Genomic DNA, 24,600 nt, shown 5'->3' with positions numbered 1-24,600 from the left:
GCTTTGTATGATTTCAGAAAACCAAATTTAAGTGATGTCAAAAAGAAAAAAAAAGATAGATCTCCACAGATTTTAAATAATCCCCTTTGGCCCTTCTGTGCTTGTTCTTTTTAAAAATTAAATTCTAGCTGATTATCATGGGTTTATTCCAGCAGAAGAATACGGTTCAAGCTTTGGATATGAAGATTGACATGCAGTTGGAAGAGTCCACATGCTTCAAGAAAGCATTGCTGATTTCTGACACACAGTAGCATGCAGAAGCCAAAATATGTTTTTCTATTTTAATTACATGACCAGTACTCATGAATGGGAGCCTGAACTCCATCTCCACTGACCTTGAAAATGCCTTGGAGGTTTATGATGAAATGAAGCATATGTTTTCTGATGATTTCTGGAAAGTGGGGAAACACAAAAACCAATTGGTCTAGTTTTACATTTTTTTCAGGGAACAGTGTAATACACCATCAGAGCTCCCACATTACTGCAGGAGATTTTAGCAGTTTTTCACTTCAGTTCCTGTAACGTACATGGTATTTGGCAGTTGTATGCAAATGCTCAGATCAAGATTTCATATATGACAGCCTCAGCCCTGAATAACTGGACACAGGTAAACCATGTGAACAGCCATTCTGGCTCTTGCTGATAAATCAGATCATCTTAATAGCTGAATTATTGTAGTGAACGAAATGTATGTCTATGCCTCAGTCACATTAATGACTCTGTAATGCTGTAGACATACACAAATTGACTTTTAATTGATAGCTTGATTATGGGTCTGGCCACAGTGACACAGAGCTCTGCCTCTGTCCAGGTTTTGTTGAGCAGTAGCGCCTCAATGCCCAGATTGAGACCTGAAGGAAGGCACCACTGACAGGTACATGGAGAGGTCCTAAGGAGTCTTTGGAATGCACTTGTTACACCCACTCTGAATGCATGGGTGGGAGTGGAGTGTGGATCAGCTGCTCTCTGAAAGTCACCATGACAGCTGGAGCCCAGCTGGGAGGGCTGGGTGAGCATTCTGAATATATCAGCAAACTAAAAATTCTCACCATGACATAGGCTGGAAAAATGGTGGACAAGGACAAACATGCAAAGAGAAATACATACCTATGAAAGTGCTCAGTGGGAGCTAATTTGTATTTCACCCCAAATATTAGGTGATGGCAAAGTAGGTGGATAAAGTGGGTTTGATATGGTTTTGTACAATTAGTATTCTTTTTCCCCCCCTGCTCTCAGTTTTCTATTGTCTTTCTCTTTCTCTCTCTCTCTGTCTCTCTCTCTCATGAACTGTCTTCATATCCATGTCTTACTGTTTTTCACACTTCTTTTCCCTAAGGCTTTCACTATGCAAATTTATAACCCCTCTCATTTCCCAGGATACTGCTTACATACAGAGGGTGAAAATCAGCCTTTTCCTGCTACATTATGTGGCCACCCTCCCTACCACTCCTGAATGACTCTGGACTGCTGTTCCCTTGAAGACTAAACTAGACTGGGATTTATTAAACCCTTAGTCCCCTGTTTGAATGATATATGGCCTCAGGCAGTAGGCACTGAGGTGAATGCACACTGTTTCCTTGTAAAGGCACAGTAAACCACTACAGAGTGCACTGCCCCAGGCATTCCTAAACTATCTTGTCCTGTGTCAGCAAGATGCCTTAAAGAACTCTCTATAGAGCTTTCATTGCTCCATTCTCCCTCTGCTCCCACCCTGTGCATTTCAATACAGCATGGAAAAGATTTCATCCTTAATTGAAATTCCTTTCATCAGCCTAGATATAGCCTGAACAAAGATACTGACATGAAAAAGCAGTCAAGAACATATCTTTAAAATGTCAATTTGCCAGTGACAGGCATAAAGTGCAGTCACTGCAAATCAAGACTCTAAACCCTCATTGTATATTATCACATAGCTGCCACTTCTCCCTTCCCCCACCCTTCCTCCCATAAGTTTTGATGCTTGTACATCTTTGTTTTCCTTTCCACATTCTTCTCATACTGTATTCACAGCAAATCTGAGGATAGCTGAGTCTTGACTAAAACACCGCAGACCTAGAAGAAAGCTATTTTAAACCCTGAAGAGTGTCATTTGTCTTACTCATATTTCTGAAGAAATTGGTCATTCAAGCTCCACGAGTTTTCTTATTTTTTTATTCATTCTGGTAAAGCAAGTGATACATTTTTGTCCATATAGACCTGTAAGTTTAATGCTACATGGGTTTATGTGGCAGAAAATTGCTACAGTCTCGTGCTACAGTCTCACTCAGGTACAGAAATAGAAATAAGTAATCCAAGTTCTTTCTGCTGGTACAATGTAGGGAAGGATACACCCAATAGAAAAAACATAAGTATGGGCCATCTACCAAAGGCTGTATTTAGCTTGCTGACCCTGGGTGATTAATTTAGGTGTTATATCTTCAAGTTTTGGCTATACAGAGACCAGAGTCTGGAGTAAAGGAGGCTCAGGAGAGACCTTATTGTTCTCTACAGCTATCTGCCAGCAGGTTGTAGCTGGGTGGGTGTTGGCCTCTTCTTTCAACTCACAAGTGATAGGACAAGGAAATGGCCTCAAGTTGCAGCAGGAGAGGCTCAGATTGATATTAGAAAAGACTTCTTCACGGGGTTGGGTTGTCAAGCACTGGGACAGACTGCCCAGGGAAGTGGTTCAGTCACCCTCCTTGCAGGTGTTAGTAGATGTGGAGACAGTGGCATTAAGGGACATGTTTTAGGGACAGACTTGGCAGTCCTGGGTTAATGATTGGACTCTGTGATCTTAAAGGTGTTTTCCAGCCTAAATGACTTGGATTCTAAGATCCTCTCACTAGCACCAGAGTTGTAGGTCTCCAGTAAGTTCTTGATGCCACCCTCTGTTTCCCATTAATTCTTTTCCAGACACACCAGCTCCCATCACATTTAGTTCTCTTGTGTTTGGGATAGTCTTCCATTCCCAAAGCAAATTAATCTTTCTGTTTTAAATACTTCTTCAAGCACACCATTTTCCAGAAACTGCAAAGAACTTGACCGTGACAGGGCTGATGAGAACATAGCCACGTATGCTCATTAATAATGCTTCATTGTTTGCCCTGCACCTGAGTTTGGTAGAGTTCAGTGTGATCTCTTGCCTTGTGTTTCAGCTGACAGAGCCATTGCTTGTCAGCTACTTGCTTTAACATCTCCTAGAACAGGCCTGGGATACACAGTTACTAAATTACACGAGCAGTAATTTGTCCAGGAAATAGGAAAAAATACTTTGAGGAACTTCCTAGTCTGAGTCTGGTGTTTGTAACCAGTCCTGAAGCAGATGATAGTTGCAGGTGTGCAGGTATGAGGAGTGTTTATCCAGCTGTAACAGCCTCACAGCAGGAAGTCAGGCATAGTTAATATTTAGGATAAGTAATCTTCACAGAGCTGCTGCCAGGTGTCTTCTGGCCTATTATTTTGTCTATCCAGTGTTCAGGAAAAGGAAGCGTGGTGCAAAGTGCTCTGCCCTTGCAACAGGCATGCTGAGGCTCCAGGACATGGAAAAAATCAAGACATAACCGACCACAGTGTGTTCTGTTTATTGTATTTGCCTTTTTGGTAGCTATTTGAAGATCTTCCCTGCTTACCTGAGGCATCTTTCTCGGTCCATCAAAAATTACTTAAAGGCTGGTAGTAAATGTGGTTTGCACAGCCCTATTAGCTCAAGGAGCAAATTCATAACACTTCCCCTTTGATTCAAAGAGGACACTTTAATTCTTTAATTTCACTACTGCAAGCATGACCTAAGGAAGGGCCAGGGTGGCACATGGGAAATATGGTCCTTTTAATTGCCTATTCTTTGGAATACTTACAATATAACAGCTTCTGCTGTCTGGCTCTGAGCGAGTCATACAGCCTTTGGGAGGGTTCTGAGGAACGTTAGTTTCAGTAGGTGCTGATGCCCAGATTCCAGCTCTTATCTCAGTTTCAGTGTGTGGGTAGGGAGAGGGACACGGAGGGGCAGCACTAGACAGGCTCTTCACAGCTCTCCTCAGCCAAATCACTTCTCAGGGTATAGTCAGGCTTTCTCAGGGTTGTATCAGTCTTCCCACAGATTATCAATAATGTCTCTTGTAACAGCTGAGGTGGAGCTTGAGGGCGTTTGTCATTCTCAAAGAATTTCACAGGGTCCTTCATTTATCTATTCTGTGTTTTCCTATCACAGTCTGTGGAGTAGGAGTCCCTTTCATCATTTCCTGACCCATACAGGGTGCCTTGGCTGTCTCTGCCACCCAAAGGAACCCAGCATCAAGTAGGTGGGACAAGTTTCATTACCCTGCCTGATCTCTGGACCCTGTCACCCTTCCAGTGGGATGTGCCTGGGACATGTGTAATTAACTGGGTATTCTCTGTCCTCTGGAGGAACATCCTCTCCATGCCAGAGGCCACAAGTTCAAGCTGGATGGAGATAAAACATTTCTGCCTTTCATTTTCTTGCTTAACAGTCAGCATAGACACAATTATTGCCAGCTGATTTTAACATTTCTAAAATTCCCATTGTTAGCAAAACTAAAGACTGCTGTGGATGGGGGCTGAGCTCATTTTTGATGTTCCAGTTCCAAAGACAAAGGACTATCACACATGACTAGCCTTTTGTACACAGGTTTTGAACTGAGTTTTCTTGGAGGTGGCAAGTGTTAACAAAAATGAAAGGGCATCTCAGGTTTGTAACTTGTGAAATTACGCCAGTTCCTGAGTTTTTGAAACTTTGTTCCTCATAGGTTTAGCGCTTAGGTAATGGCCAAACAGGAGGAGAGCAACACAAAGGGGTGAACATGCTCACCATGTCTCAAGTCAGGACATTGGTAGGAAGTGTAAGAATTGCAGGGTAAGTGCAGTTGTACATGTGTAATTTTCCTTATATTTTCACTTCAGCTACGCAACTTTTTTTTTTTTTTTTTTTTTTTTTTTCAGTAAGCATGCAATGCTGGTTAACTAAGTTATACCCTGTGTTACCAACAGAATGTGACACATAAACATCATTTGCCCACAATCTTTGCACTCTGCTCTCAGGGTCAAGCATGCATGGGAGATGCTGTACCACTTATCCATGGGGTCTGCCATATGCTCTAAGCAATTTGCTAATTTATTCAATGAATTACTTGGGATACAGATCATTACCCTCATGAGGCTTCTGCAATTGCACCATTTTAACTTTTCCGAGGTATCTCTCGAAACTGCCGACAAACCAGGAGATCCTCCAGAGCTTTTGTGCCTGGGACGCACAGCTGGCTCGGCAGCCGGGCACTGCGGAGGAGCAGCTCCATGGGCACTGCTGCACAACTTGGGCGACCCGAGGAGCGATGCTCAGGCCCCGGGGAGCCCTCGGAGCGGGGCGGGGGCAGTGCCGGAGGTGTGAGCCTCAGGTTGAGCCACAGGTTGAGCCTCAGGTTGAGCCTCAGGTTGAGCCTCAGGGCGACCCCAGCCCGGTCCCCTCACGGAGCCCTCGGCGGGCGCGAAATGGCCCCGCGCGCGCCGCCCTCGCCCCCGGCCCGCCGCGCACGCGCGGGGGTGGGCGGCCGGCGGAGGGCTTTGGGAGGGGGGTCCCTTAAAGGGCCCGGCGGCGGCTCCTGCGTCCCGACCGGCGCTGCGGGCCCCGCTCCCGCACCTCCCGGCGCCCCGCCCCGCCGGCGCCGCTGCGGGCGCGGCCCGGCACAGCCCCGCACCCACCCCGGCACCTGCGGCGGCGCCGCTCCGCGCCCGTAACCCGGAAGCGCTGCGGCGGCGCGGAGGGGGAGCCGGGACATGGCCGCTGCCCGCTCCAGCCTGCGCGCCGCAGCCGGCATGGCCCTGCCCGCGGCCGCGCGCGGCTGAGCTCGACCTTGCCTTCCCCTTCCCTTTCGACCCTCCTCATCCTGCGCCTCGTGCTCCTCTTCCTTCTCATCTTCCTCCTCCCGCGGACGCTGCCGGGGCCGGGCCGGGGGCGGTGGCGCTGCGGGGGCCCCTCGCTGCCTTGCGGGGCGTCCTGGGGGCCGGGCGGAGCGGGTGGAGCCGCGCGGGGTGCGGTGCGTGCGGGAAGGTGATCCCTGGATCCTGCATGTTCCATGCTCCGGGGCTGGAGCGCCGCACTGAGCCGTGGCATCGGGGAATTAATTTTGTAAATGTGTACGTGTGGCTCATGTGCGGTGAGGGGGGTCTAGGGTCGTGCTTTGGAGAGTTGCATTTGCTGTAGCGTTAGTTGGAGGCTGGTTGTAGCCCATCTGTATTTCGTGGGGTTGTGTTTTTGGTTTGTATAAGCAGTTTCTAGGCTTTGAAGAGCTGCATTGCCGTTGCTGTGAACTGTAGTTCTTCCAAGGTTGCCATTGTTTGCGTTTTGGGAGGGCAGCTGGTGGCCTCGCAGGAAGGCGGCAGGTCGCGTCGGAGGAGGGCTCCGGCTCGGTTCCGTGTGACTTCTTTCCAGGGGAGGTTTAGCTTTTCTCCGGCGTCTCTGATGCCAGAACAAGGCCCCAGAATGAACGGTTTCTCTCTGGGCGAGCTGTGCTGGCTGTTCTGCTGCCCGCCCTGCCCCAGCCGCATCGCTGCCAAGCTGGCCTTCCTGCCCCCGGAGCCCACCTACACCGTGCTGCAGCCCGAGCAGCAGCAGGAGCCCGGGGCGGCGGCCGCGGCGGGCACCCCCACGGCATCGGGCACCTGCAGCCTGCACCTCAGCGAGCGGGCCGACTGGCAGTATTCCCAGCGGGAACTGGATGCCGTGGAAGTGTTCTTCTCCCGCACGGCCCGAGATAACAGGCTGGGCTGCATGTTCGTTCGCTGTGCCCCCACCGGCCGGTACACGCTGCTCTTCTCGCACGGTAATGCTGTGGACCTGGGCCAGATGTGCAGCTTCTACATTGGCCTTGGCTCCCGTATCAACTGCAACGTCTTCTCCTACGACTACTCTGGCTACGGGGTGAGCACCGGCAAGCCCTCTGAGAAAAACCTGTACGCAGACATTGATGCAGCCTGGCAAGCCCTCAGGACAAGGTAAATGGATGCTGGGGACAAGGTATTTCTGTGTCTCCCTTTAATCCTAATAAGTCTGCACGGTTAACCTTGCTGGTGGAAGGGAAGGGTTTGTAAATGGTTTCAGTTACTTTGGTGACCTCACCAGATGTTCCATGAACAGCTACATTGTGATTTACTGGATGGCTTCATTTGCTAAAATGATGGGCAAACCTTCATCCTTTGGCTTTTTCTAGGTTTAGGGATTATTCAGTTGTAATTTGTATTAGCCATTGCTTCACCATTGAAAATCTCCATCTTGAGTAGGACATACTGGTTGCAGTTTGAGTTTGCAGAGTGCAAGAAACCTGTTGTTCGAGACTTGCCTGCCACTGTCTACACTTAGAGGTAACCCAGGTGAGCCAAAGCTCTGACTGAATTTGGCAGTAGCCTTGGCTAGGGCTTACCATGAAACTGCTGGTGTTGTGTGACATGATTGGGGTTTCATGCAAGCTCCTGCAACATGGACGTCTTTCTCTTTTGGCCTCAAACAACTCTTATCCAATGCTTATGGTAGTGGGCTGGAGGAAAAAGTGTTGACATCTGGAAGTAGAGCTGGGGCTTCTGCCAGGAGATGCCAAAGTATGTGGCATCCAAAGGGATGGAGCAACAGTGAGAAGGCTCTGGCAAGAAGCAGCATGGTGAGTGGAAACAGTGAGCCCTTGGCTTCTAGAAAATCCTGAGCAGAGCTCCTGGCTCTGGCTCCTTGCTATACCTGATGGCCGTCCCTGGGCCTCTCACTTCTGTCCCCAGAAACCATGAACTCCTTTTGCTGTTGCATAAGTGGTTCTTAAAGTATGACCTCATAGAACATGTCCTGAAAGAATGAGCTTTAAAAAGCTTAAATTGTAGTAGGCCGAGAGAAAAGAGCGATGAACGTTTTTAGTTCTTGGCTCTGGCATTCATAGACAAACTTGGCTTGCATGAAGTGCGTATTTAATGTCTATCTTGGGGATACGTGCCAGCTTCAGAAATAGTGACAGGAGTTGTTACTAATTTAGATAATTGGCTTTGCAAGAATCCAGGGATTGGTTAGTTGTGGAGTCTAAATGCCTTTTGACATTGCTCTGCCTAAGTCAAGCGAAGAGCGGGGAGAGAAAGGTGTAGGGAGAAGTTACCCTTCCATAGCATGTGTTCTGTCTGCTTGGTGAGCAAACCAGATTCTGGGCTTGTTTTCCAGGACTTTAAAAAAAAAAAAAAATTGTTCCCTTGAATATAAATAATATGGTCTTATGTAAAGAAGTGATTTTGCTATGGCGTATGCATAATAAATTATTAAGTGCCACTACAACACACACGGGTGATGTAAATAAGATTCAAGGGAGGAAAAGTGCTGCATCTAAACCAAGCCTAGGGAATGTTTGTCCTTTGGTTACTGTGTTTTCTTTCTTTCACTTGATGCTTAGTTGATGATATTGTTTCATTTAAACCTTCTCAAGCTCTGAAAAAGTGCTTTTACATCTGCCTGGAGATGCTTCTTCTATGCTGACAGGCATTTAGTATATGTTTACCTTCTACATAGGCCCAGAAACAAGGGGTTCCTTCACTTAAATCTTTTAAGAAACCTGACCCAGTAGGTCATGCCACCACATGCTCAACTTGCTCTGAAAAGATCAGGCTTCCTCAATAAATGTGTGACTGGACAGGTTTGTAGTTTTCCATCAGGGTCCCTTCAGTGGTTTATGCGAAATCTAGGCTCTGCTTTCCACCTTAAATTGAGGGTGGCAATTGAAATTTCCCAGCTCTTACTTTGCAATGTTTGTTAATTCCATATTTTAGTGTACCTTGAGGGTACAGTTAGAGTAGTTGGCATTGGTTAGGTTTTTAGGAGGCAAAATTTGGAATTGGAATTGGGCGCTCAGGGAAACGGTGGCATCACCACCCTTGGGACAGTTCAAAGGGCATGTGAATGTGGCACCTGGGGATGTGGTTTAGTGGGGATCATGGTGGTGCTGGGTTAATGTTTGGACTCGATGCTCTTTGAAGTCTTTTCCAATGTTAACAATTCTGTGATTTTATGATTACAGTGTTTTAGGTGCCCAGTAAAGAAGTTGGCCACTGTAAAGTGTAAGCTTCAATAGAAAGTAAATAAATTCTATTAGCAGATGACTGTTTGTAACAGGTATGAGCTGAAACCTTAGCCTTTCTGCTGATGAATTCTCCAGGTAACAGTGTGAGCTTTACAAGACTGATCATTTGCTAGTCCTCAATCCAAGTGGCTCACAATTAGTGAAATATTCTGCAGCAGAAATACAAGTATGCCTCTTGAGGTAAAATGTCATGTTATAGCATTCCTGCTGCAGCAGTTCCTCGGTAGCTCCAGGAGATTGTGTATGCTTTCATTCTTAATGCAAATTCCTGGCGTTTGGCCTCCAGTCATATGGTAGTGAACTCCAATGCAAAGTTAAAAGTGCAGTCTTAAAATAGAGGTTCACTGTGCCATCAAAAGCATTTAGTCATCTGTGCTAAGTTCCGTGGGAAGCTGTTGCTCTTCTGAATCCACCAGACGTTCCACCTGGCAGCAGAAAAAGAATCATTAAAATGTTGGAAGTCTGAGACTCTTCCCTTTTAAACTGTGCCTCTGAAGTATCACTGATACTTAGCAATCATTAATTAACCTGCATGTTTTGCAAGTTGCCTTGAGGAAGGTGGGGATTAACCCTGTGCTTGGGGAAAGCTGTCAAATTTTAGAAATGATGGTGAGCTGGCAGTGATGCCTTAAGTTTTAGCTTTCATATTTTTCACGTTCTATGCTGCTTTAGTGTGTAACCTGAGCTTCATATTAAGTGTTAGCAAGCTCTCTTCACAGGGTAGGCAGACAAAACAATCCTTTTCCAACTTGAGACCAAGAACAACTGTTACAAGCTCCAGGCCCAAAAAGTACAAACAACGGTGAATTGAAGAGAGAAAGACATTGAGGATGGAACTTCATAACCTGGGGCTATAATTGGGCAATTAACTCCAATATGCAAATGGACCAAAACTTATAAAAGTGTGGGACCTCATGACCAGTTGTCCATTTTGGGTTCATCTTGGGTGTAACCCTGGCCAGCTCTTGTACTGCCCAAGGTACAAGGCCTTTTAATAAATACCTACTTTATCCTTTAGCTCTGTCCAGCCTCTCTTCTAGGTCAGCCTTTCAAGGCATCAGTTCATTTTGCCATCATGGTTGTAGATTGTGACTGTATATTTTCAAGGTCCTGAACCAAGGATCTTGCTATCACATACAGGTTTAGGAATCAAACTTTGCATAACAAATGATTATAAAACTATCTGAAAACAGTGGATGAAAAAAACCAAAATCAAATTCTTTTGTTCAGTTTCAATTATCAGCCCATTTTTGCACAATCACTCTCAACTATTCTCCATTCTTTTAGTCTTTGTAAAGACAACTTATTTTCCTTAATTTAAAGGAATTTAATATTTTTTCTCATGGAATAAACTGTAAAGGGTAATATTACTAATTGCTAATTTTGAATTCTGTCTCTCAGCCCAGTAAAGATGTTGACATACAGTTTTGTTCCCTTAAGATGAATTTTTATAGATTTTTCTTCAGAGGCTGTAATTGTAACATTGGTTCTTTTCATTCCACTATCAAGTATTGATCAGTGGTTAATTTGGTCTTTTATATGTATTTTTTCCACTTGATTAACAAATTTCCATCTGGTATCTTAATGTTTCTCAGAAAGAATTTTCTGTCTTATTGCTACAGATTTTTTTTATAAGTGTTTTATTTTAGGCAGTTTGGGTTGATTTTGTTCTGTTTGTTTCAAAATCAGGACCAAATTGAAGAGAATGTGTATCAGACTGTCGTCTCTCATTGTCCATGTGGTTTTAAGTTGCTGCTTTTTGTTCAGCTGTGTCTCTTATCCTAATATCTGATTGTCTAAATGCAACATCTGTGCAAAATGACTTGATTGTCCTCCTCTTCCCCCCCTTTCCTGAATCCCACATGGGAAGGTTGAACTTTCTAACACTTTTACATTAAGACAATGTACAGTACTTAAAAACAGGATGCACATGTAGGGCTTGGGTTCAGTGCTCAAGCACATAACCATGGCTGTTTTGTTGATCATATGCTATTTATATTAAAATCAACTTGTATGTTTCCTAAAAATTTGGAGAAGGTTGGTGAAGTATTTTAAAATCCTAGTCAAAAGAAAGAAGGCACTGCTGCCCCACTCCCTCTGCTTCTGTAGTAAAGTATCAAAGAGCAGAACCTGTCAGTCCATCTTTTGGATTCTGAAAGGAGGTGAAGAAAATGTCATTAATAAATAGCTTAGAGTAGCTGTTCTTGTTGCATTTAACAAGATACAACTTGTTTTTCATGGTGCACAATATAAACTAGTATTTTTTTAAGCTTTTAATAAATGATAGATGTTATTGTAATGTTTAAATCCTTAATTCTCAAAAAGGCGCATTTGAATTTGTCTTTCAATCCATAGGAGAGCATCGGTTCACTTTTAGTTTTCCTCATGCTTCTTGGTCAATATGGTATGATGGAAGGAATTGAATTGTGATATGGTGTAGTAAAACTGACAGGCCTTTGATCACTGGGTAGCAGATAGAATGTTTGAATTGTTTTTTAAGCTGTTTTGCCAAAATTTAATGTTAAGAAAATGTACACCAAACTTTTAATTATGCAAGAATTGTATTATTTGTGGTGCTGATTATTAGGAGATTATTGCTGTTTCCTGTGTAGGAGCTGGTGAAGAAGTCTTACATTGAGTAAAATCAGGAACACACCTAATTGGATTAGGCCAGAGTGATAACTAATCTTCTGAGGTTGTGTCAGTTTAGTTTGTCTCCGTTCTGATGTGATGAGGTGCTTACAGCTTTCCAGGTGAATAACAGCTTCAGGGGATTTTTGCCTTGCCTAATCAAAATAGTCGATTTCTACTTTAATTTTCTTTGCAGCAGAATTTTGTTTCACTAGCACCATATTTTGTGCATGATCTAAGCCACGTTCTTTAGATTGGTTGCTTAAAGGTTTTTATCAAAAGTTACCAACTAAATCCTGACACGTCAAAAAGCAGTGCTTGGCAGAGTCACAGTTAATAGTCCTGGAGTAACGGGGTTTCCTTTCTTCATGGAGCATCATCTGGTAGATTGTTCAGTCATACCAGCTTTTCCATAATGTTACCGTGTCTCCAAAGGATTGTTTAAAGCTGTTATCCTCTAAAACTTAACTTATTCTACTTGCCATGGTCTGCCTGCCTTCAAGAAAGGCTGCATATAACTTTGAGCAAAAATAGATGCATGCACAGTCCTCTGCTTTTGTTGTCTATGCAATGAGCAAAGATTAATTCAGATGATGAGTGTCCCTGGGATAAATACCAACAACTGTTCAGAGCAGGTGCTCTGATGTTCAAAGTTATTCAAAATGTTTACTGAGCTTTGGTGTTGTATTACGTCTTTTAGTCACTGAAGTATAAGTAGTTTTGTTAAATATTTCCCTGTTTCTGTCAGGACTACAAGATCAAAGCTTGTTTAAAAAGGAAAAAAAAAAAAGGAAACTTTTCACTGTCAAGAATGTTTTGCAACTGGTGTTATTTGGGGAGAAAAATAAGCTGCCAAAGAGCCTTTGGCTAACAGTGTGGATAGTCCTGAAATTTAACTGCCTGAACTGGAGATATTGGTTTACCCTGATGTACAAAGGTTGAGGGACCTGGTTCTCAACATTGTCAGAGCACTGAAGATAAAAGATTCCTAGAGGAACATACTGTTAAACCCTCCATGCTGCTGTAACTGTCTGCTTTTTAGCACAAAATTGCATGAAGTGCAGAGGAAAGGCAGCTTTTTCTCTCTAGATACAGAATGTTGCCTTTGGAGTCTGAGTTGATGGTTGCTCAGCTGTTTGACCTGTGCATGTTGCTGGTAGCTCTTAGATTTGTTCAGTTTGCTTTTGACAGGGGAGTTGAAGCTGGACTCTAAATCTCAGTGGCTTTGCTCTGAAGCCAGGGTCAGTCTCCAGTCCATGACAATCTCAAAACAAAACAAAACAAAAACCCAAAAAAACAACAACCTCCAAAATTCACCCTTTACTCTATGTTACTCTGCTGCTTAGAAACATTCCAAAGTGCTGGGCTATGTTTACACAAGTTCATTACTCATGAAATAAGTAAAAGGAGCAAATGAATAAAAAAAGTAGCAGTGCTGTCCAGGACTGTAGGTAGCTGTGGGAATGGATAGGTGGAAACCATTTCAGGGTCTGCAAGTGGTTATCTGCTAGCAACTGGCTTTGTGGGAAAAACTGACAGTCAGCAAATGGATATTTCTGTTCCTTACTGAATGAAGAAAGCAGCTCCTTTTCAGTTTTCTGGGGTTTTTCAGTCCTGTGATGTTTCCTCATGTGGAGGTAGACTAGTACAAGGGCAGTGCCAAGTATTGGCTGTTTGGAGTCTCACTGCTGGGACTAAGGTCTGAATTTCCTATTTCCTTTTAGTATGATGTGCCGATGTGATGCTACTAACTTTTCATCCCTGCCCCAGACCCACTTTTAAGTTCCACAGTTGTATTCTCAGTTGGTTTTAACACCAACGGTCTCAAGATAATGCAGCACTCGTAAAGAAAATGAACAAATAACATAGGGGTTTGGTTTTTTCCCAAAGCTGATAATAAATTTAATGAATAACTAAGAATCCTTTCTGCCCTCCGTCACAAATGTAAATTAATTACAAGACTTCTTGGAAGCAGTTGAAATGAGTCACAAAACAAGGTCCAGATGTGTTGTACCTAACATGCTTGTGTATATACAGGCTTGCTTTTGCCAAGCAGCCCCTAAGAAGATCAGAAATCTTTTCCTGTGGATTAGGAGATGGCTTCAGTTGCCACTGAACTTGAGAGGAATTAAAGCCACCTATGTACAAGATGAGGAACTGAATCTAGGAAGAGAAAATCTTTTTACAATTTTTGAATGCTGATGGCTCTTAGGTGTCTGAAATGAAGTGATTAAGAATTGGTTTTTATCTGACTCTTAAAGCTTGGGTTTGTATGGCCTAAAATACAAAACCAACCAATAGACAGTATCTCCTGTGTCAGTTGGTGGTGGGTAATTGGGGTTACTGCAGATGAGCAGTGGTGAACTGAATAAGCAGTTGCAGTGACCCATTTGCTGCTGCTTCATCTTGACTGCCCTGCTTTCCAGTTTTTAGGTGAATGACTTACACTGGTCTTGCATGCTCAGCCTGACATCTGATGATGAAGCTCAATTTTGTTCCTGACTAAAACTGAGTGTTTTGTTGGCAGTGTTTTTTTTCAGTGTGTCAGGTTTTGGGAGCAATGGGAAATGTGGGATTGTAAATTCAGGAAGTTCTGTATGAACAGAGCAGAATAAAGATGCTTTTAACAGAAGGCTAAGAATGTAGAATGGGATGGATGAATAGTGCACAGTGTCAGCTTAAGGACAGAGGAACATCTTTGCATTCTTTATTCCCAGGGCTAATTTGAGAAAAATGGGTTACTGTTATTTGCACATTAAGCTCTGCTGCCCACAAACAATCAGAGAAAGGTGCAGGCATAGGTCAGTTGTATAATGACAGAGTTATATTGGCATTATCTGTGTCCATATCTATATTTTTAACCACTATGTTAGCTTTACAGAACAAAGGTTCTCCTGTTAGAATTAAATATTGTGGTTGGATTTGCTGACTATGAGACCAAAAATACAAAGGCACAAAATTAGGTTAAACAGCAGAATCTGGTTCAGTGCCCACTCACCTTCCCAGCCTTGGTTTCATGTCTCTTGATAAGCACATGCATGTCTTTGGGAAAATACCTATAATCATGAAATAAATCTGTATCCTCTCAACTTTCAAAGAGGGGAATTCCATGCAGGTTAACAAATGAAGAATGATGTTGATGTGGAAGATGGGGTTTTAAGTTAGTATACTTGCCTCAAAGTCTAGAGGAAAAAATTTAAATGAGAGGTAATCTCAAAGTATTGCCTCTGGTTTTTATTTTGTATTGCAAATTTTTTAGAAGAACTTTACATATGTTTTTTCTGACAGTAATATTATTTATTTGTACAGTCTCTTGAAGTTCTTTCTAGGTGTACCTTCAAGATGAAAATTCTATTTTCAGCTGTTGATTAGGAATTAATTGTCACCAGTTTGGGCTATGTTTTTAGGAAGTTTAGTTTTACTGTGCCTCATTTAAAAAGCCTGCTTACATATAGAAATGTTACTTTAAGAACTGTGACTCATGGGAGCCTTATTTATCAGCCAAGGCATGCTGCTAACTGAGCTGCATAGCTCAGTGTCTGGCAAGTGATCCTTCTCAAGGCTTGCAGTGCCAGCTAGAAGCTCTGAGATACTATTTTTTTGTTATTTTTTTTACAGGATACTGCCACATTTCTTAAGATCCCAGTATGTTAGACCAGTTAATTTTAACTTTGTGCTGTGGCATGGCCATTTCTTTCTGTGTGCAGCAGAACAACTGTGGAGTAATGGATAATGGGAGCCAACAAGTCTGAAAGGTCTGAGGCCAACTTCAACACATTTCTCAGGAAAGCTCCCTTTAATAATATGACTTGAAATATTTCTCCTTTAATAAGGTTGTTTACAATGGATTTTGCTCAGATTAGAGAATCTTTCTAAGCATTCCTCCTAACTTCTAGCTAGCTTTGCTATGAATGTCCTTACAGAGCTGGAAAAATGGTGTTCAACATCAGGAAAAAAGCAAAACCAGCTGTTTTTTTTTCTCCAGTGTGCAGATAAACTGTGATTAGGTTCAGATTATTTTAGCATTATTCCATGCATCTTAATAGTTCTTTATAATAAATTAAACAAGATATTTTATCTATTACACCATGTATTGCAAGCCTTAATAATATGCAACATATAAAAGCCAACAACAATAAAGTGAACTTTTTTGATCACTTTATAACCAAAATGGTATATAGAACCATTTATACTTTAAAGGAAAGTTTGAGAAGTTGACTTGCTGCTTTAAGCATTGGGCCAGTTTGGGCAGAACTTAATCACTGTCCCAACTCTGTACAGTCTTCCCCAACATCTGATGAATTTAAGTGTGATTTTGGCTGTAGGACAGCCTGGGGAAAATGGCATCTTGCAAGAAAATGCTCTTGGTTTTGGAGCATGTTCTCCATGGTAAATTTACAGAAGTCTTTTCTAACATGATCTTTGTTGTTCAGAAATTCATTTCTCACATAGGTGTTTGTATGTTTTAAGTGTTGTTTTGGATTATTTTTGAAAGAAGTAGCTGATTTCATATAATATTTACTTTGGAGGTGTTCCCTGGACAATTATTACCTTGAGGCAGCTACTTAAGAGCCAGTCAGTTTCCTCCTTCCACTAAGACTGAAATGTACCTCAACTTGCATATTTAAGTTGTATTACATATTTTATTTGTAGTATATTTTGTTGTAGCTCCCCTACTGCAAAAAGCTTGTCTTTTTCTGATAAAACATGGGCTTTAATGTGTGTTAATGTTACAGAAAAAATTACTGTTTCAGTCTGGGTATGAGAATCTCATCAAGTTTAACCAACTGTAAAAGTACCAGAGTTGTGGCAAGAGGTGGGGTAACATTTCAAGCTACACTTTTGCTATTTTTATGCCTAGGGTTTATGAACGTGTAACCTTTGCTCACACTGGTTAATAAATACTGGGACTTAGCCGTGTGTTGCAGGCAGCACTTTCTGATGCAAGAAGCAGCACCCTTTCAGCAGTCACTACAGCAGTTTAAGATACAAAGTGGGGTTTTAACCTTAAGCCTGTCCAGTGTGCCTGAAAGGTTTTGACTTGCTCTGGCTCTGCCAGCTCCAGCCTTCTGTTTCTCTGATAGCAAAACCGTCTGCCCTCTCCCCTGAACTCTTGCTAATTATTCATGTAATGTGATGTTCACTTCTAAAGACTGCTGTGCATAGGCCCAGGACAATTAGTTCTTTATTCTCTCTTTGAAATTTGTACTAAAATCAATCTGAAAATGCAGAAATTACTCTGTAAAGGAATACAAGGCACAAAGTTGGCTTTTAGAAAAAGAAATTGTTCTGATTTGTATTTACATTAATAAAAAATGAAGGTGATGGAACATACTTGAAGATAATTTGGATCTGAATTTTTGATAGATCTTGAAAGATAATATTGTCATTAATCCTGAATGTTCACAGAGCTTTGTAGAGAGTGAGTGGATTGTAGTCTTCTTGATTTATTATTTTCTATCCTGAGATGAAGGAATCTGGTGCCAAATATCCCACCCTTCCAAACTGGGTGTCCTTCTGTCAAAGCTCATGTAAGATCTGTAGTTCATTTTGTGTAGCACATGGAGCTGACACTATTGACACAAATAGGATCTGGCACCTTCCAATTATTTCAGGAATTTAGTCTTTCCATCCAAAAATCCACTTTAATATTCATAATAAAGAACATAAACGCTCTGTATTGTATTTCTTATCTGGATGTAGCTCTAAATTTGTTGCATTTTAGCAGCAGGAGAAATTTCACTAAAGATCATTATTCTCTTTAGTTGACTTTCATAATAATTTTCTATTTTTCTTTTTTTAGTACATTAATTTGTGTGTTAGTTTGAAATAAAGGTAGCAGTGTTATCTTAAACTTAGCTTGTTTAATTATGGAATTTTGAGGGGCAGAGGAGAATTTAACAGGCATCGTTTGTTGTCTGTTACTCTGTTTTTCATCTTTCCAATATTCCTGGTGTTTCTGGGCCATGTGAACTATGTTCTTTCCTGTTCTTCACTGTAGAACTGGCTAGACTTCCTCCTTAATTTTTTTTTTTTTAAATTCTCATTTCATATTTCTATTTTGCCTCTCTTGGAAGCTTTATGGTATTAGGCAAAAGGGAAACACTATATCCGTTGGAACTGTAAAGTGGAACTCTGCAGAGCTAAATAAGAAAAATGTGTTTTGGGGGGAGTGAAGAGTAGTAGATTGTAACTGAAAGTGTCCATGTTGTGAAATGGTGAACTGCAGAAAACCTACATGGCCGAATGCCAACTTGAGTAGTAATGTAGACATTAATACACTTCTTTTCCAAGCACAGTGCTGTTATCTTTTATTTCAAAAATAGAAACTCCAGCAGTACAAGACTTCTTTGTGCTGTGCTGGTTTATTGGGAGGCAGGGAAGTGCCAGTGTGGCATGGACAGGAATTACTAGCATTTTTTCCTGTGTAACCAGTTGTTCTGTGGTGATCCTGCATGCAGTCAAGCAGGGTGCCTACATGCTTTACAAGGACTGCATCAGAGAGAGAGGCAAATAGGGACATGAATAACATCCAGAAGCTGCTTTTCTTCTCATTTTTATTCTTTTAAATTTCAAAGATGCAGCTGCAGATCAGTTTCTACCTTTAGCATCAGCTGAAATAATGACCTTAAGTGATTGCATTAACAGTTGTCCTTGATCCACTTCAAGGTACTTCTGCTTCTTGTGGCATAGCTGGTAATTGCTTGGTAAGCATCCTTCTTTGAGAGGAAAAATTTGACGAGCAAGAAATCTATCACTAAAAAAGTACAAAAGCAATTGGCCCTGTTAACTAGGTGTGTTGGCAGAAAATTAAGTCTCCCGAGTGTGCTGTTTGGTCATTCTTAAAGCCTCTTGATTTGCACAGTCTGGGCAAAATGTCTTTTACTCCATAGACTCTGATGAGCCAAGATAAGGCAGCTGGATAAGCTGAACAACTACATATCACCTGGTTTCAGGACTGAATTTTCTCATCTGAGTTTCAGAAAGTTAGTACTTTTCTAGATGTACAGACATACTTTGCCACTTTTTAGAATAACATTTTTTGCAAGACAGGTTAAGTTTACTGATGCTTAATGTTTCTACATATAATTAAATGCAGATATATGTTTCTGTAAAAAATTACTTTTTTTGTGCTATCTTTTCAGTTTCTTAGTGAGCACAAGGCAAGATTTAGAAGCACTTCAACCAAACAGTATATAGAGGAAACTGACTGTGTGCTAAATTTTATTGTAGAGAATTCTAAGTAGTATTTACTGTGAGAAAGGAAGAGGGATTTAGCCCCTGGGTTTGTGGTGATAAAGGCTGTGGCTAGGAAATTTGATTTTTAAGCTCTGAACTAGTTATCTGTGGTCTGCTGTTCTAAAACATATGGTACTGTTAATCCTGGTGATTGCTATATGTTTTTTTAATCATACTGGGGGTTGAACATTGATTGGGCTAAAAGTTCATTAAAGGAACATGTGCAAGATGAGGATGCTTGGGAAGAAAGGAATAGATGAGTCTGATTTAAAAGTCAAGAGTGCCAATATAAATATGGCACAGAAAAAGCCAGAACACTGAGGTTTTCTTGTCTCTGAAAAGATACTGGATGAATCTTTTCAGGTAATAAATTGCTTTCATGAAATGTCTGTCATCTTCCATTTGCCACTTATTGTTCTTGGTATTTGCTGGAATATTTAATGAATCCACTTGAAAATGGATAATTGAGAGAGACGAGAGAGATGCATCAGGAGAGTTGTGTTTCTCTGTAAGGCTGTGAATTTGGCACTTTCTGAAAGCAGATGTTTAAACATATGCAGATTCACACTCTGACAAAGCTCAGTGTTTTGAGCAAATAAAAAATTGGTATGTGTTTTCTGCACGTACCATGGGTTGAGGGAAAATAGAGGTTACAGTGTCATTTATCCAAGTAGGACTTTTTCCTATTTATGATTCACGAGACATGTCATTGCAGAGGAAGAGCCTATTGTTTTGATTCTCAAATCAAAAGAAAATACTGTCTTTCTTCAAGTCTGTGGAAATGGTTAGAGTAGCAGAGAAACACAAAATGTTTCCAAGGAATGGAAGGAGGACTATCCAAGCAGGATGTCTGGCCTCCTGGATAACACAAACCATGACACTTCTGCACTGGGCTTCTCTACAGAGCCCTTCAGAGTTTGAGATACTGCATTTCTTTGAGAGGAGCTCATTCTTACCTAATAACTTGGTCCTTCTGCAGTGCTTGAGCATATTAGTGTGAGTCTATAAAGGAGAGAGAAATCCTACTGCCAGCTGAGTCATCTTCCTACAGTGCTGGCTGCTAAAAGACTTGTGTTCTGGGGACAGATGCCTTCATCTGCTGTTGATTCTTTTTAGGAACATTGGACAAGTTTGCTGTCATGGATCACTTTTGTAGCAGGACCTCTCTGCCATTCTTGTTGTCCATCCTGCCTTTCTGCTCTGTTGTCTCTTTTCTGTTGGAGACTCAGATCACTGCCTGAGCTGCACTAATGCTTCTGCATGGAAGAAATGCTGCATCCAGCTTGTGTGCTTGCATTCCTGCAAGCCTTATCCATTCCAGCTCCCGTGTAATCCTCTTGAACTCCAGCTCTGGTGCTCTGTGGGAGAGACAGCATTCAGACTTGCAGGGGTCTTTGAAGAACAGTGTGAAAATGTCGGCTGTAATAGGATTTTGGATACGAGCACCTGCTGTTTGTGTAGACAGTTCAATTTTTTCTTTGTTCTCCTCTGTCAGCGCTATGGAGGTAACACTTGGATCTTTTTTAGTTTTACCAGCTTGTGTTTTCAATACAGCTCCAGTTGTCTGTAAGTGATGTAAGGAAAATGCTGTATCAGTGCCACATATTTCACATTTAATGGCTTGTCAGCTATATCAAATAATCATAGCAAAACCAAGTAATTTAATGCTGCTAATATTTGAGAATGTGAAGATCTTAGTAAAACCTGTAGATTAAATAGCTTTTACTTAGAGAGTGAAGCATAAACAGTAAACAGATAAAAGAGCATGCAAAAGGAAGGCAAGAAAGGAAAAAAGCACAAACAACAGACAAACCACAAAACAGAAGCCCGCTACATGAAAGAAAGGATTTTGAATTCAACGAGTGGTGGGATTCATTACCTGAGCACTTCAAGGGCCAAATTCTGTAGGTATCAGTTTCTGAGTGCTCTGCTTTGAATTTTTTTTCACCTAATCTTCCAAATATTTACTCTCGGAAATATTAATTTCAGTGTGAGAAAACCATTTAATGCTGCTATAGCATCCAAGCAGCTAACTGCCTTCAGTAAAATTTACAGATATACTTCTAGTTTAAGATTCTTAGGTCAGGAATATCATTTTTTATGAAATTACAGTGTGTTTGACTAACCAGCTGTGCAAACCTTCTGGTAAGACATTTTTGGTGAGCTTTGCAGTTTGATCCATTACAGTCTAGGTTTAGTCTTGTTTCCTTCTGTGCTTATACAGTGATAGCTATTTTCAGATACTACAGCCTGATGCATTGACAGGAAACTCGACTGGAGCCATTTCTTTTCGCCTTGCCTGTCCCTGGTGTGTGCACTGGAGCAGTTATTCCCTGCTTTGTGGGCAGCTGGGCTGGAGCTGCTGCAAAGGGAGAAACGTCGGAGATGGGTGGAACAGGCAGCAGCTCTGGTCAAAAGCCACTGTGCTCCTCCCAGGAATAATCCCAGCTCATGAGTCAGAGGCTTAAGCCTTGCCTAGGTGCAGCTCATGGCAATTAGTGCCACAGCAGGGCGGCCTCACCTCAGCGTGGTGCTTCAGGTGCGCAGGGTAAGGGAAATACATCACGGAGCTGGTGTTTGATGCAGAGAATCCTGGCAAGAGCAGTGCTTGAGACAGGTGTCAAAGGGGCTTCAATAAACAGAGAGAAATATCAGAAGAAGAAGACAGTGCTCCTGAACAAGAATGATTTGAGAACTGTGGAAGAGCTGTAAGATTGTTTCCCCCAGGCTTGTAAACCCCCAGTTTCCCAGTGCTGAGCCAAGGCTGGTGAGGAGGGTTATGTGATGGGCTTGGGAGGTGAGCCAAAATGCATTGGCTCACTGTGAGGTTTCAGACTCAGGAATAAGGCAAGGCTCTCCAGTTTGGAAGTAGCTGAAGTCGAAGAAACAGCTATGAAAGCACAAAACTTGTGTGAATGCATACCCAGTATTTGCATTTGCACTCAGGGTTTGCTTAGTGTCTCCTTGGGAATCAATTTCTGTGTAAGTTGACACATGCTTGTTTTAACTGAAGTATTTACATTTAAAGATAATGTGTTAATGTATGTGGATATCATAAAATCTTTCTTGTTTTTCATAACAACCCTAACTGGGCACACAATTACAGGGAGTAGTTTTCCTTATTTTTCAGGTTTTGAGTGTAGGATGCCCAAAAGCACAGCCTTTTTGCAACAGTAAAAAGATAGTTGAAGTTTTAATGTCACATCAGGTGTTGTGAGGAGTAATCATCTACCTTAGCTCTGCTGTATTAGAGCATAGGCTATGTCTGCAGTTGCAGTGAAAACACTCCAGCAGGAGAGAGATGAGATGGACACTGAGGGTGAAGATAATGGATTCCTTCAGAAGATACTATAGACTGAGCTGCTCTGTGAAAATAACTGATTTCTTTTCTGCTGTCTCATTTTATTTAAATGTACCTCAGAGAATGATTGTATAGGTTTTGTACACTGCTTGCAGTAAAGAGTATATACTACAAGGAGCTGACTGAGTATTTGTGAATTATTAATGCTGTGGTCATAAAGGTAGTACTTAGTAGCCAGCAAAAGTTTCCAGTCTTCTGTATTCCAGGTTTATTTGCTACAGAGCATCTTAATTAAATGCAAAATAATTCATTAAAGTTAAGTCCAGTGTTCTATTTTTGAAATAACTGGAGTAAAAAATTCATTTTATATGCCATTTACCTGTTGTGGGACTAAATGGTATGAATCAAGATTGGTCTAAGAAAGTACTTTGGAAGAAGCAGGAAACTATGATGAGTAGAGAGCTCCTGTGTTTGTTTAAATACAAAACTATAATCTTGTGCCAGTGCTGTCTGCAGAACTCCAGCTGATTTTTAAGGGTACTAATGCAAAGGAAATGGGGGGCAGTGGGAATTATGTTTGAATATATCCATGTGTTTAGGTCTTATTTCCATTAGCTTCTTGTATTTAAACTTACACTGGGTTTGATTTTGATTTATCCCTGTGATTAGAGAAATAAAACAACCCCCAACATTGAGAAGTGGTTATTTAGAAATTAATTTAGGAAGGTTCTCACTCCTTCTCATTGCATGAGTGTGCACTGAGTTTGGAGTGTTATTCTCCTTTTGTCATAAAGCAGTGGAATGGTGAAGGTAGGAGTTCAAAGATGCATGAGCCACATCATTGCTCATTTTTCTTGGATGTTTTACAAGAGTCCTTTTTGCTTGTCAGTGGCCTTCTTGCTTTCACTCAGTATGAAAAAATTGGTGCTTATAGGGGCCAAGTTATTCTATTATATCACATGCCTGTGGCACAAGTTCCTGCTTAAATTTCAGTGCACATTTAATGAAAACTCTTATTTCCTGCTTCCCTGCTGTCTAGGGAAATGAAAAACCAACCAACCAACCAAAAAAAAAAAAAAACCCAAACAAAAAAAACAAACCAAAAACCCAACAAACCCCCAGCAAGGCAGAAGCAACTGTTCAAAATGTGTTTATTGTTTATACATAAAATTGCTAGTTCATGTGGTAGACAAATGAGCAATCTATCATAAACCAAACACCAAAATCAGTATCCTGGGTTATTGTGGTGGAGAAAAGTTACATTATAAATATAGTTGAGTCCTCAGTAAAAGAGAAAACAAAGGAGGGTTTACTTTTTAGTTCCTTAAAAATATAAATAGATCTGCAAACACAGATTGCCTATTTTTTGCCTGGGGGAAAAAGAACTTCCTGGTAATGGTGAAGCTGGGTGGGAAGAAGGAGAGGTGTGGATTTACTGTTCAAGAGTACTGGGCTTGCTCTGAGTCCTGAGCAAGCAACTTTTACTTTAGTCAGAGGAGGTGTGAAACATGACAACTTCAGGAGCCTATGTTTGAGGCAGATGAACAAAAGGTGACTTAAGGCTGTATTTCAAAAACGAACAATCTTTAGGCAAACTACTATTATTTGAACTTTTAAAAAGTCATCCAACTGTCACCCCAAAGCCACTCAGTGCAGATTAGCATAATTCAGATAATTTAAAATGTAATCTCATTACAGTTTGTACTAGAGAATGCCATGAAATACCATTTACTTTTACCTACCCTGGCTGTTCAGGGAAAACTTGCAGTGGCTTCACTACTCAGCAGTGTGTAGATCCCTGCTTTTGTCATGGATGCTGGAGCTCTGCAGTGATACTCAATATCCTTGTCAGGACTTGGTTGAACTGTGAGCACAGTTCTCAGTGTTTGATAACAGATAACTGATTGTCACAGGACAGTAATCAAGAACCAGCTGCAGTGAGTTCATGCTTTGCTATAATTAAGTTATTGCGGGGCAAATGGTCATCCTCAGAAGTGCCTAGAAGTTGCTTCTACTTGATCTATTTATTATTTTTATTATTGATATGAAAAGAGGAGTTGGTACATCACTTGATTAGTGCTGCAGTCACAGAGTCCAGCAAGCCTGTAGAGTGTAATATTTGCTAATAATTTCCAAAATTGCCTGTAAGAGGGCATTTTCAAGAGTCATAGGTTCATTCTGTATCACTGTCAGCTTATATTGGTTAGTACTGGGGTTTCTCCATGATAATCAAATGACTCTCTGGTGTGATAGTAAAAGTAATAGTGATATAAAACTGTGGCAGAGTCCTTGATTAATTTTCTCTGTCAGCCATTTAAATTATTTTGAGAGTGAACA

General features: G+C 41.5%; 1 protein-coding gene across 1 annotated transcript in view; it reads left to right on the top strand.

Moving 5' to 3' along the window:
- Positions 1–6,010: 6,010 nt before the first annotated feature.
- The window catches only part of ABHD17C (abhydrolase domain containing 17C, depalmitoylase), a 29,387-nt gene continuing 10,797 nt past the window's right edge, over positions 6,011–24,600 (top strand). Inside the window, exon 1 of the mRNA XM_012578525.5 lies at positions 6,011–6,984. Coding sequence (XP_012433979.1) covers positions 6,452–6,984 — 533 coding nt within the window. The 5' untranslated portion in view covers positions 6,011–6,451. The remainder of the gene's footprint in view (positions 6,985–24,600) is intronic.

This window comes from Taeniopygia guttata, chromosome 10, assembly GCF_048771995.1.
Source record: "Taeniopygia guttata chromosome 10, bTaeGut7.mat, whole genome shotgun sequence".
Taxonomy (NCBI): Eukaryota; Metazoa; Chordata; class Aves; order Passeriformes; family Estrildidae; genus Taeniopygia; species Taeniopygia guttata.
Note: the sequence above shows the minus strand (reverse complement) of the source record. Positions and strands in the feature narration are given on the sequence as shown.